We start from the raw sequence: 14294 nt of genomic DNA, 5'->3' as shown, positions 1-14294 counted from the left end.
CCAATATATTCTTTGAATTCCCAGTCAGACACTGGCACTATATGGCAGTAGCAAGAAATGAGGGTATTTGTATTCCCAATATATTCTTTGAATTCCCAGTCAGACAATGGCACTGTATACCAGTAGTAAAAATTGTGGGTGCACGTAACCCCAATATATTCTTTGAATTACCAGTCAGAAACTGGCACTATATGGCAGTAGCAAGAAATGAGGGTATTTATAACCCCAATATATTCTTTGAATTCCCAGTCAGACAATGGCACTGTATACCAGTAGTAAAAATTGTGGGTGCACGTAACCCCAATATATTCTTTGAATTCCCAGTCAGAAACTGGCACTATATGGCAGTAGCAAGAAATGAGGGTATTTGTATTCCCAATATACTCTTTGAATTCCCAGTCAGACAATGGCACTGTATACCAGTAGTAAAAATTGTGGGTGCACGTAACCCCAATATATTCTTTGAATTCCCAGTCAGACACTGGCACTATATGGCAGTAGCAAGAAATGAGGGTATTTGTATTCCCAATATATTCTTTGAATTCCCAGTCAGACAATGGCACTGTATACCAGTAGTAAAAATTGTGGGTGCACGTAACCCCAATATATTCTTTGAATTCCCAGTCAGAAACTGGCACTATATGGCAGTAGCAAGAAATGAGGGTATTTGTATTCCCAATATACTCTTTGAATTCCCAGTCAGACAATGGCACTGTATACCAGTAGTAAAAATTGTGGGTGCACGTAACCCCAATATATTCTTTGAATTCCCAGTCAGACACTGGCACTATATGGCAGTAGCAAGAAATGAGGGTATTTGTATTCCCAATATATTCTTTGAATTCCCAGTCAGACAATGGCACTGTATACCAGTAGTAAAAATTGTGGGTGCACGTAACCCCAATATATTCTTTGAATTCCCAGTCAGAAACTGGCACTATATGGCAGTAGCAAGAAATGAGGGTATTTGTATTCCCAATATACTCTTTGAATTCCCAGTCAGACAATGGCACTGTATACCAGTAGTAAAAATTGTGGGTGCACGTAACCCCAATATATTCTTTGAATTCCCAGTCAGAAACTGGCACTATATGGCAGTAGCAAGAAATGAGGGTATTTATAACCCCAATATATTCTTTGAATTCCAAGTCAGACAATGGCACTGTATACCAGTAGTAAAAATTGTGGGTGCACGTAACCCCAATATATTCTTTGAATTCCCAGTCAGAAACTGGCACTATATGGCAGTAGCAAGAAATGAGGGTATTTGTATTCCCAATATACTCTTTGAATTCCCAGTCAGACAATGGCACTGTATACCAGTAGTAAAAATTGTGGGTGCACGTAACCCCAATATATTCTTTGAATTCCCAGTCAGACACTGGCACTATATGGCAGTAGCAAGAAATGAGGGTATTTGTATTCCCAATATATTCTTTGAATTCCCAGTCAGACAATGGCACTGTATACCAGTAGTAAAAATTGTGGGTGCACGTAACCCCAATATATTCTTTGAATTACCAGTCAGAAACTGGCACTATATGGCAGTAGCAAGAAATGAGGGTATTTATAACCCCAATATATTCTTTGAATTCCCAGTCAGACAATGGCACTGTATACCAGTAGTAAAAATTGTGGGTGCACGTAACCCCAATATATTCTTTGAATTCCCAGTCAGAAACTGGCACTATATGGCAGTAGCAAGAAATGAGGGTATTTGTATTCCCAATATACTCTTTGAATTCCCAGTCAGACAATGGCACTGTATACCAGTAGTAAAAATTGTGGGTGCACGTAACCCCAATATATTCTTTGAATTCCCAGTCAGACACTGGCACTATATGGCAGTAGCAAGAAATGAGGGTATTTGTATTCCCAATATATTCTTTGAATTCCCAGTCAGACAATGGCACTGTATACCAGTAGTAAAAATTGTGGGTGCACGTAACCCCAATATATTCTTTGAATTACCAGTCAGAAACTGGCACTATATGGCAGTAGCAAGAAATGAGGGTATTTATAACCCCAATATATTCTTTGAATTCCCAGTCAGACAATGGCACTGTATACCAGTAGTAAAAATTGTGGGTGCACGTAACCCCAATATATTCTTTGAATTCCCAGTCAGAAACTGGCACTATATGGCAGTAGCAAGAAATGAGGGTATTTGTATTCCCAATATACTCTTTGAATTCCCAGTCAGACAATGGCACTGTATACCAGTAGTAAAAATTGTGGGTGCACGTAACCCCAATATATTCTTTGAATTCCCAGTCAGACACTGGCACTATATGGCAGTAGCAAGAAATGAGGGTATTTGTATTCCCAATATATTCTTTGAATTCCCAGTCAGACAATGGCACTGTATACCAGTAGTAAAAATTGTGGGTGCACGTAACCCCAATATATTCTTTGAATTACCAGTCAGAAACTGGCACTATATGGCAGTAGCAAGAAATGAGGGTATTTGTATTCCCAATATATTCTTTGAATTCCCAGTCAGACAATGGCACTGTATACCAGTAGTAAAAATTGTGGGTGTATATAGCCCCAATTCTATTGCTAGGGGACTTGCAGGGTATTTCTGGGGTGAAGGTGGGGGGGCACACCGTTGGAACGGGTATCGGGGTATATATCGGGTATACGGGAATACACTGACAGTGTATTCCATTCAGGATCCTGGGAAAGCTGGGTTGCGGCGATTGAGCCCGTCAGTGCCACGTTACACTGACAAGCTTCTCCCTGGAATTTAGCTCTTACAAGAGCTGTTGGTTGTCTTCTCCTTCCTATCCTAGCCTGTCCCTGCCTACCCAGAATCTAAGCCCTAGCTAGCTGGACGGAAACCTCCGTCCTCGGTGAATTGCAAGCTCAGAATGACGCGAAGCTGGGCGTCGCTGTTCTTTTAAATTAGAGGTCACATGTTTTCGGCAGCCAATGGGTTTTGCCTACTTTTTTCAACGTCACCGGTGTCGTAGTTCCTGTCCCACCTACCCAGCGCTGTTATTGGAGCAAAAAAGGCGCCAGGGAAGGTGGGAGGGGAATCGAGTAATGGCGCACTTTACCACGCGGTGTTCGATTCGATTCGAACATGCCGAACAGCCTAATATCCGATCGAACATGAGTTCGATAGAACACTGTTCGCTCATCTCTACAGCTGACAAGTCAACTCCATAGATGTTGCGTGGAGGGTCAGGTTACTCAACCACCCCTCTGTTCAAACTCTTGCATTGGGAGAATTGGGGTCCCCTGTTTTGGCTTAAATGCCCCTTCAACTTTCCTAGAGCCCTGTGCTGTAGTATTTGTGTAGTATGTATAGTAAATAGTGTACTTTCAGATGTGTTTTTTTAGTTTTATATTAGCAATCTTTTCCTTATTGCCCACACACATTTTATTCAGAATGCATTTTTACTATGTTCGTACTGTATATCTGAGTCACCGTGTAAAGAAAATGTGCTGCCTCAGTTATAAAAATGTCAAAAGTGGAAAAAAAATCTCACAAGGCGTGGTCTGCAGCTTCTGCTCAGTGCGGTGATATGACTCTTCACAGTCAGGCTCTGATGTGTTGTCCTGAATAGCTGTCACTCTAACATTACAGGGCCACATCGAGGAGGCGGCCTGCGGGGTGATTCCAGTTTTCTGACATTTTCACTATGTTAATAAAACTTTAGCACATGGAATTCCGAGAAAGACAAGTAGGTTTAGGTTTTACAATCTTATTCAGAAATTAGTTGCATCACGTTGGTTCATTCATGTGAAGTGCTACCTCATTTGTACCGTGACAAAAGACGAAACAGAATTACAGAGCCACGTTCCTGAGAAACCTGGCCTGTCACTGCTGCACTCACGAATGTCGACCGCAGGATTGTAGGTTACAACTTTTCCAGCAGTGGCTAGAGGTTGCTAGACTTTTGTCACGTCACTTCCTTGTGACTGTGGCCCAATTTTTGCAGCAAGATGGAATTTCAAAAAGTTGTAAAAAAAATATTTTTTTTTCCTTTTCAAAATAATATGCAAGTCTCATGGTACTTGTCCGTGCCACTTGTTATGGGGATAGGGAGAACAAATGACATGACAGAATAGATTAAAAAAAAAGTTGTACAAGAAACAAGTCAATGTGTTGACAAAGCCTTACTAGCACCTCTGTTGAAGGATATGGTATTGATGGGAGCTACCTGCATTATCTTTATGATCTTATGTCGCTTGGGATGTATTTTGTAGCATTTTTCCATGATGGTGCATTAATCTTGGCAGCTTAGACAATGGCGCTGATTTGTGTTGACGGATGTAAAATGAGAGTCTGCCTTGCATGTACCTGCATTACTGACGCTGCTCCCTGATTGCCTCTTGTCCTTTTTCCTTCCTGTTCCAGAATTTAGCTGTTATACCATGGATGCTAGGATCGAACCACAAACACTACAGCAGAGAGCCAACCCTGACCGCAGCCTCGCCACTACCATATATGTGCCTGAACAAGGAGGGTACAAGGAAAAGTTTCTGAAACAGGTGGAAGAAAAGTACAAATGTGAAAAGTGCAGGCTGGTCTTATGTAACCCCCGGCAGACAGAATGCGGTCACCGATATTGTGAAACCTGCATGAACTCATTATTAAGGTGAGATGAAGGTGAATTTCTTTAATTGTGGGTGTAAAAAGGAGAGGCGAAAAAAAAAAAAAAAAAGATAATCTGGAGCTTCAGGATATGCAGAATGAAGTAAAAGTCTCCTCTGGTTAAATAGACGCAAATAGAAGAAATTTTATTATGTGCAGTTTTCAAGGGTCTGTACTTTTTTTTATGGGAAACCAAAGATGTTTGATAATGCAAAACCTGGATGTTTATGACATGTTTACTACCTTTATGCTTGTGATACAAACTATTTATGTTGCTCGGTTACAATGTATTGGAAATTTTCACTATATGCAACATTTTTGCACATGGCGGGAATGTGAGGGGGCAGAAGAGGGAAGTGGCGGTGTGATTCTTTACTTCCTCTGGTCGCATGTACAATATCTCAGAACAGTCCTGCACTACTGCAGATGCTTGATGTAAAACACAGCATAAACATACAACATATACCGCACTTGTACACACATGGCAAACAGCAAGCATTGACCGGCTAAATGAAAAAATTAGCCAGTGAAAGTAAGTTTGTGGAGTTATTGTGCTGAGAGCAGAAAAAATGGTAAATGTAAGAATGAGTGACTTTGACAAGGGCCAAATTGTAATGTTTAGAAAACTAAGTCAGATCTTCTCCACAATGGCAGTTGATGTGGGGTGTTCCTGGTATGTAGGGGTTAGCACCTACCAAAAGTGGTCAAAGAAAGGTAATTGATACGCATTGGGGAAAGAATGCCACCCTGTCTGGTCCAACCCCACAGAACGGCTAAAGAATCATATTTTCTTTTTCACCATTTTGGTGGCCAGGTGTGTAAATGTTGCATGCTTGCTGAGAAGGTGGCAGCAGTATTTGAAAAAGACAAGCTGACAGAATTAGTGTGATACTATAGGCAAAGCTTTCACACTTAAAGGGGCTCTATCAGCAAAATCATGCTGATAGAGCCCCACATATGCGTGCATAGCCTTTAAAAAGGCTATTCAGGCACTGTAAAAGTTAAATTAAACTACCCCGCCGTTTTAAAATAATAACTTAAAAAAGAATGTGATCTACTTACTGAAGGTGCACCCTGGGCGGGCATTCAGGGTGCGCCGTCTTCTTCTTCCCCGCCTCTTCTTCCTCTGACGTCTTCGGGTCCCGTCCTCCTCCGGCGCTTGCTCGCGGACACTGATAAAAAAAAAATAGCCCGGGCGCATGCGCAGTAGCCGTAGTAGAAGCCGCGTGCTACTGCGCATGCGCCCGGGCTATTTTTTTTTATCAGTGTCCGCGAGCAAGCGCCGGAGGAGGACGGGACCCGAAGACATCAGAGGAAGAAGAGGCGGGGAAGAAGAAGACGGCGCACCCTGAATGCCCGCCCAGGGTGCACCTTCAGTAAGTAGATCACATTCTTTTTTAAGTTATTATTTTAAAACGGCGGGGTAGTTTAATTTAACTTTTACAGTGCCTGAATAGCCTTTTTAAAGGCTATGCACGCATATGTGGGGCTCTATCAGCATGATTTTGCTGATAGAGCCCCTTTAAGGGCACATTCACACGATGTAACGTTGCGCGTGATCTGGCACGTATACACGTGCCGGCAGATGACGCACTCAAAATGCTCACATTCATTTCAATAGGAGTTAGGAGCGTATACGCTGCATTATTTTGCGGCCGTGATTTTGTGGCCGCAAAATAACGCAGCGTATACGCTCCTAACTCCCATTGAAATGAATGGGAGCATTTTGAGCGCGTCATCTGCCGGCACGTGTATACGTGCCAGATCACGCGCAACGTTACATCGTGTGAATGCGCCCTAACACGTACCTAAACACTGCTGCAGACCAGGCGCACTCCTTCATAGCAGCTGGAAAGCACCTTCATAGCAGTGACTGCTTTCAACAGGATTGTACACCCTGCCACAAAGCAAAAACTATGCAGGAATGCTTTGAGTAACATGAAAAAGGGGATGTAGGATGTGCTGGACCAGCAAGTCTGGTCTATGGAGGCCCCACGTCATAGTTTACAGGGTTTAAAGGATCTCCTGTTAATGTTTTGATGCCATATACTACTGGTTACCTCCAGATGTCTTGTGGAGTCCACCACTTGAATGGTCGGGGAAGGCCCATACAATATTAAGCAGGTGATTTTTAACATTATGGCTGATCAGCTTATATGGCCTATTAGTGTAACAGATTTTTCACATAGGTTATACCATTGACGTCTTCTCTGGAATTTAAGAAGCCTAATTGCTCTTCCCATTGTGTTAAAAATATTTTCTTCTTATATATTTTTGTCCTCAGCTCCCCCAATCCACAATGTACAGCTTGCGAAGAATTTATTACTAAAGACAAGGTAAGGACATCATCCTCTTATTTTTAGATTTTGCTTCTCTTGTCATGTTCAGAGCTATAGATATACAAGGGGGGAGAGGGTAAGATAGGGTCTTCTGTAAATGGACAAAATGCTATGAAATAAGTCTTGAGGTAACTTGGACATGACCTGTAAAATCTCTGAATGTTTGCCATTGAAGCTAGACCATTGTTATTTTACGAGTCCTATTTGTAGGACTGTTCTTGGACTATTTTCAGCCTACTGGAGAATTTGATATAGCTGCTTTTTCCAACTGTTGGTCATGGACTATCTTGGCTCTAGTAGACTTTTCAGATTGTAGGTCTTATGGGCCTTGATGAAAAGACTTGCAGTATTAAAACTACATAAAAATTCATGCCATTGTCTGTTACTAATGGTCATGGACATGGTACAGACACCGCACTATTGTGACTACTTATGGAATCCTGTGCCTTCTATCACTGAATGAATGCAGTGGAAGGGTTACCAGATAATTATTGTTTCATGACTATTATTAACCTTGTGTTTAGGAATAACCTTAGTTACAATGATAGGTTAAGGAGGTTGCATGGCTTTCTAGAGAATGTGGAAAAGTTTTCTTGTGCAACCTGATCACTGTTTACGTGACTGAAGGAGTGTAACCACAATTTCTTTGTAGATGATTTCTTTCTTCCACCCAGTTTCTTCCAGCTGAAGCCTTATCCATAATTGTTTAAAAGGAAACTATGTGTTAATGCAGCTTCGCCTACCAAAGGGGCATGTAACATCAGTAATGTTGGGGCATGGGTACTAGGGGCTTACCACTCTTGAAGTCCAAATTGCAGAATCTGAAATCTTGTCTTGCCCCCTCTCCCTAACCCCACTTTTGCTATAATATTGTGTGGTTGAGTTCAAGAAGTTTTAGTTTATTTAACAATTTGGGGGAAATGTAGAAAATAGGTAAGGCTATGGACACAGCCATTGTTGCAAGTTATTTAGAGCTTTCTCAGTCCTTTTAACTATGGCCTGAGTGGCCATGGCAAATGACAAGCCTGTTTGGGCACTATGGATGAGTTTTTGATCTTCTACTGATGGAAGAAGATTGCACTTTAGCACATGGTCTCTTCGCAAGATTGATAAAAATCCTAAGAACAAAGATTACTATTATGTTTTTCCAGGGCATCTGTAGGAAGTGCTGAGACTGGCCGATGAGAATCTGGCTTTGGAGCTTGCCTCTGATCTTGCTAGTACTGTTTAGGAACAACTCAAGTAATTTACCTTTTCTGTAGTAGTATCTGGCGCCAATGTGGGAGGGTTTGAATGGAAAATGCGACTCATTCAGATGGGGAACAGAACGGAGAACTGCAATTACACAGGAACGGTTAACTCCTTAATCTCTCAGTGCTCATGCTGTGTTAAGAAAGGGTGGACTGGAATGCAGGGAGATGAAAATATATGAGATAACTAATGTGGCAATAAGTTCACTGAGGGAACACAGATTGTCAAGAGAATCCAAACTGCAGCACTGAAATCAGCACCTCTTATGTAAACAGGAAGGCAAATTCTGGGAGGTCTCAAATGACTTTTCAGGTCTTAGACTATGACAAACTGTATTTACAGCATGAGCCATACTGAAACATCAGCCACAATTCTCCAGTGAGGAAAACTGTATTCTAGGTGATCGTAGCAATTCAGTATACCATCTGCAGCATATTGGAAAAGTTACCGTATATCATCGCGAGGGCCAAACTTGAAGTTATGTTTCATCACACAGTAGTGACATAGGACCTACATCACATCTTCAAGGTGATAGGGTCCATTTTAGTTATTGCACCTGTGGTATACATTTATGTACTGTATACCTGTATAGACATAGTATGAAAAGATACAATCCTGCTGGCTTTAAGGCACGAGTAGATGGAGCTGAAGAATTTTCTGCACACTGTTTATATATTGAACTTAATAATACATTCACTGTCTGTACATCACTGCCTGTAATGGTGACCTGCTCCAGTGGGGAGACATTATTGTCGGAGCAGTGGCAGGGGATCAGTGAGGTGAGTTTGTCTATGCAGGCAATTTGGAGCTTTAGCGTCAGAGTTTTGGACAGTGTGTTTAAGAAGTCAATTTTCATATTGTGGAACATTCATTTCTGAAATTGACAACCTTAAAAGGGTTTTCTGGGCTAAAAATACTTGAGGACCTATCCTAATGATGTGTCGCTATTATCAGATCTGTTGGGTTTCATACCCAGCACCAGAATTCCTCCAGGATCCGCTGTTCTCAGGGAGTAGAGAAGGAAGCAGACAGTGCTGTTCTCTGTGTGGTGGCTGAACTGAGTCACTGTAGTTTAGCTCCCATTCAATGGAATAGAAGCTGGTCTGCAGTACCTGGCGTGGCCACTACACAGGGAATGGAGCTGTCTGCTTCTTGCTCCATTCTCTGTGTATCAGCTGCTGGGGGTAACTGTCATTGAACCATCACTGATATGGTAATGATGAGCTATCCTTAGGATAGGTTATGAGCAGTGGCGTAACTAGGAATGGCGGGGCCCCGTGGCGAACTTTTGACATGGGGCCCCCCCTCCCCAAACCGATGCCGAAGACCTCGACTGACCCCCTCCTCCGCACTCTATTATGTCCCTTAGTAAGCCCTGCACACAGTATTATCCCCAATAGTGTCCCCTGCACACACAGTATTAACCCCTATAGTGTCCAATGCACACAGTATTAACCCCTATAGTGTCCAATGCACACAGTATTATCCCCCATAGTGTCCCCTGCACACACAGTATTTACCCCTAGTGTCCCCTGCACACACAGTATTATTAACCCCTATAGTGTCCAATGCACACAGTATTATTAACCCCTATAGTGTCCAATGTACACACAGTATTAACCCCTATAGTGCCCCTGCACACACAGTATTATCCCCAAGTGTCCCCTGCACACACAGTATTATTAACCCCTATAGTGTCCAATGCACACAGTATTATTAACCCCTATAGTGTCCAATGTACACACAGTATTAACCCCTATAGTGCCCCTGCACACACAGTATTATCCCCCATAGTGTCCCCATATGTCCCACTGTGGACACCTATAAACATTTATTATACTCTGGGGTCTGAAAAGACCCCAGAGTATAATAATCGGAGACCCGGGGGATTAAAACCATTAAAAGAACAGAGACAGTTGCTTACCTGTTCCTGTCGGCTGTCCTGTCCGCTCTTGTCCAGCTTTAATGACGTCAGACGTCACATGACCCGGGAAGCTGGCCTGGGTCATGTGACGTCAGACACGAATGACGGAGGCCTGGCAGGATCGCGGAGAGGTAAGTAACACTGTTTTTTATGTTACCTTACCCCTCCCGGTGCGCCGATCATTATACTCGGGGGTCTGCAAAGACCCCCGAGTATAATGATAGCCTCTGTGGGCCCCGCAGTGTCACTTGCCGATCCCGGCCCAGCCAGGATCGGCAAGTGAATGGGGCCCGTAACGGACTTTAAAAAAAAAAAAAAACCGCAGCGGTAGCGGCTGTCACCGGGCCCCCTAATGGCCCGGGCCCTGTGGCAGCTGCTACTGCTGCTACCACGGTAGTTACGCCCCTGGTTATGAGTATTTTTAGCTCAGAAAAACCCTTTTCATTAAGGTTAACATTTAAGATGGAGAACTGTTAATATGGAAACGAGCGTAAAAGATGATGAAAGACGAGATATGCTGATGGAGGAGCAGAACAGGATGAGAGGAGGTCTTTACAGTAAATAATGGTAGATGGGAAGGTCAGCTAGTACTCAGGAAATCTATGAGGGAGGACTACATGAGGCAATGGGGAAGAAAATTGCTAAGAATTTAAAGTGTAGAAATGAGGGGAAGAGATCTTGTATATGGCTGATAACCTGTCAGCTATTTACAGCAGATGTCACTATTCAATGAGGACATAAGTCAGGTTTGTGTCACCTTCATAACATTGTATGGTAGATTTCAAAGAAAATATTATGACATCCCATAGCCTGTATGGTGAGCACAAAAATGATTGTTAGGATAGGTGAATCGTCCCTTGCGTGAGCCATCAAGTGACTATTTTCTGGTCACAACATGTAGACGACTGAGAAAACACGTGCATTTTATATTGGGGAGTTCTGGTATTATCTAAACTGAGTTCACATCTTCAGTATTGTTTGTATGAATAAGCTTGAGTTGAGAAGACTTGGAAAGTCCCAAACAAGAAACAGGATGTGTGTCTACAGGATATTTCTGTTGAAATCTGATCTTAACTCCTTGGAGTGTGGTAGATATATCTACATCTTTGGACAAAGGGAAGCCTTGAGCCAGGGAGCTTCAAAGATGTTGACGGATAACTTATGGCTAGTTTTTAGTCTGACTGTGCTATGACATATAGCGATACCCAGTATAAAGTATGACCATTCCTAGAAAAGACCAACAGCTAGCATATGAACTGTACAGACTGCCTCCTAGCAGAGAACTCTCACAATGTCTTCCTCTATTGTATCCAGAGCTACCTTTCTGGCACTGGTTGACGTTTGAGGGTGGGTTCTAGAGCCAGATTGTCTACTGGTGTGGAGACTGGTGGTCCAGACCCCAGAATTTAGATTAGGCAGAACCTTTTAGTTACTAGACTTTCCTTCATTTGTGGCCAAGACTCTGTTCAGTGCAGGCATAGTCCTGTACCGTGGCAGGCATAGTGGCGTATTCATTCCACCAAGAACGCTTTTTTTTTTTTTTTTTTTTTCTACCTACGCTCTTGTCTTCTAAGAAACTTGTAAACTCAAACTTCCAATACATGTGGTCAAGGAGTGCTTTAAGTTCTCAATATCATGGTCTAATGGATACGTGCCTAACATCTTTTAAACAATTGACCACTGAGAATCGGGGTTCTCATATTTGAGGACACAAAGACACACATCCTCAGAAAGGGGTATAAACATTGCTAGGCTATTCCATAAGCCTTGCTTATGGAGGCTGCTTAAGAACCTCATCTTGTTATTATGGTTGATGTAGTATTCATTATTTGGCACTGAGGTCGTACAGGTGAGGGTTATCCATTTTCTGGTATAGTCAATATTTGCACCAGACGGCAGAAAACAAAACAATATTTCAGTATAAGAAATCTTGAAAAAGTCCCACCAAGACTAGTCCTTCTATGGAGTTTGACACATTGTTATATTTCTAATTGTGATCTATTTTACCCTGGTCTGATAGTACAGAAAAAAAAAAAAGTTTCACTTCCAGTTCCAGTGCTCAATATCCAGTTCATGGTTCCTAAAATTAATCTTCATTTTTAGAAGTGAATTATTTCCAGGTGGGCTGAAGGAAATGCTCAAGTTGGCATCCTATGGTGATAAGCATATTAGTGCCAAGGTGATAAGCATGACTGTTCCGGATTATACTTACGTTTCCTGAAAGAAAATGAATTGTACTCGCAGTAAAATAATCTCTTGATTTTCAGGTGTTTAAGGATAACTGTTGTCGGAGAGAGGTGCTTGCACTTCAGATGTACTGCAGGAATGAGAGTCGAGGCTGCAAAGAGCAAATAACACTAGGCACTTTATTGGTAAGCTGGAAATGGACGCTCTGTGGTAAATATTGCTGCCTTGTAATTACGGTTGCTTCAGTTCAAAGTGCACCCAATGTCATTTTTGTGACCAACTCAATGTCTTACTTCTGAAGGGTAATCCTCTAAGGGAATTAGTTTCCTTCTCCTCCCTCCCCTTTGCTTCCTTCGTTTTTCTCTCCTTCTTTCTTTCAAACTGCAATTTGCAAATTGCTGGGGTTTTTTTACCGAACAGACAAAATGTTTCATGTAAACCGTATCTTTACTCTCACAATGTGATATTAGGTCAGCCCAACCCCCCTAAACAGCATGACAATATCAGTAAACCCTGTAAACTAAAATCCTCTGTCCACTTAAAACCAAGGGAAGAAAGGAAAATGTACATCAATGAAACACTAAGCGATGGCGACACCCTAAACCTTTCAGAAATGTTATCAGTCTATCCGTAGAATCAGATCAGTTACATTACTAAGAATTGTGGCCTCTACTTTTACAGATGTGACAATGAGTCAGTTCCATATAGCTGGGATTACAGAGGAATTATTAATGTAACGTGATGAAATAGCAGCTCTATCTGCAGCGTACTTAGTTGCACATATATTGATTAGCAGTTTTACTGGGGATCACCAAGAGCCATGTCCTGTACATCTCCATCCTTGTCTTAGTCTGACACTTCCATTCCCCTTTATGTGTAGCGACAGGACTGTGCCACATATAGGTAATCCTAAATTATAGTGAGTTGACTGTGAACCCCCATTGTAATCCTAATATAGCTTCTAGATGTTAAATTTCTTTGGGGAGTGAAAGTCTAAGCAAGTGTTTAACACAACACAGGTGAAGCATGGTAATGCCAAATAGCTGCCAACGCATATAGAAATTCGTAGTTCTGCAAAAGTTTGTGAGTCACAGGTTGGTCTTTTTCTATAACTATTTAGGAAAGATGGTGTGAATGGAAGGACCAGCTTTGTAAAACTATCTGCCCTTTTAGAAAGATTTTTTGGCATAATACAGGTATTTACACACCAATTCTGTATGAAGTCATGAATCACGCTATAAGCTGCTGGCATAGTTTACATTCTGTCTTTATTCTCAGGAGTTGGCACAGTATGTTCACAGTGAGAGAAATACCTTACTGTAGTTTGTAGCATTCAGTAAATATTTAGACAGTAGGTAAACTCTGTGCTACAGGACGCCTACGTAATTGGGACAGGTTTCTAATGTTATTTGTGGGGCTTTGTCTTTTCTTTAGATACACTTAAAAAGCGATTGTCAGTTTGAAGAACTTTCATGTCCTCGTGCGGACTGCAAAGAAAAAGTTATTCGTAAGGATCTCAGTGACCACATAGAAAAGACATGCAAGTACAGAGAAACTCCGTGTCAGTACTGCAAAAACCAAGTACCGCTGGTAGAAATGCAGGTAAAGTCTTAAGGCAACACAAGGTTAATGCTTCCTTGTGCATCTGGACGACCTTTCACGTCCTCATAGATGTGCGGTATTGTATACCCCTACAAAGCCTTTCCCAGTATGCATCCCGGATTTGGAGTATCAGCATTTTTTAGTTTTAGGACCAATATCTTTCCACTGCCAGAAAGGCGGGCTTTACATCTTAGTGTTATCACTGCGCAGTAAAGAGCGCCCCCTCTATCAGTAAAAGGCTGTAATAAATTACTGTCAGGTGGGGCGTTCCTCACAACCCAGTGATGACATTGAGCTGTAAGGCCTGCCTTTCCGATAATGGGGAGATATTGGTGCCAAAACTAATGGTACTGATATCTCCAGCATTGGGGCTCCTACTGGAAAG

The 14294-nt window shown here is 42.0% G+C and overlaps 1 protein-coding gene across 1 annotated transcript in view; it reads left to right on the top strand.

Moving 5' to 3' along the window:
- Positions 1-14294, top strand: part of TRAF3 (TNF receptor associated factor 3) — a 51098-nt gene that overhangs the window by 23646 nt on the left and 13158 nt on the right. Inside the window, exons 2-5 of the mRNA XM_075282535.1 lie at positions 4370-4610; positions 6891-6942; positions 12388-12492; positions 13742-13909. Of these exons, the coding sequence (XP_075138636.1) occupies positions 4387-4610; positions 6891-6942; positions 12388-12492; positions 13742-13909 (549 nt within the window). The 5' untranslated portion in view covers positions 4370-4386. The remainder of the gene's footprint in view (positions 1-4369; positions 4611-6890; positions 6943-12387; positions 12493-13741; positions 13910-14294) is intronic.

The sequence above is a fragment of the Leptodactylus fuscus genome, chromosome 7 (assembly GCF_031893055.1).
Source record: "Leptodactylus fuscus isolate aLepFus1 chromosome 7, aLepFus1.hap2, whole genome shotgun sequence".
Taxonomy (NCBI): domain Eukaryota; kingdom Metazoa; phylum Chordata; class Amphibia; order Anura; family Leptodactylidae; genus Leptodactylus; species Leptodactylus fuscus.
The sequence above is the reverse complement of the archived record's forward strand: the minus strand, read 5'-3'. Positions and strand labels throughout refer to the sequence as shown.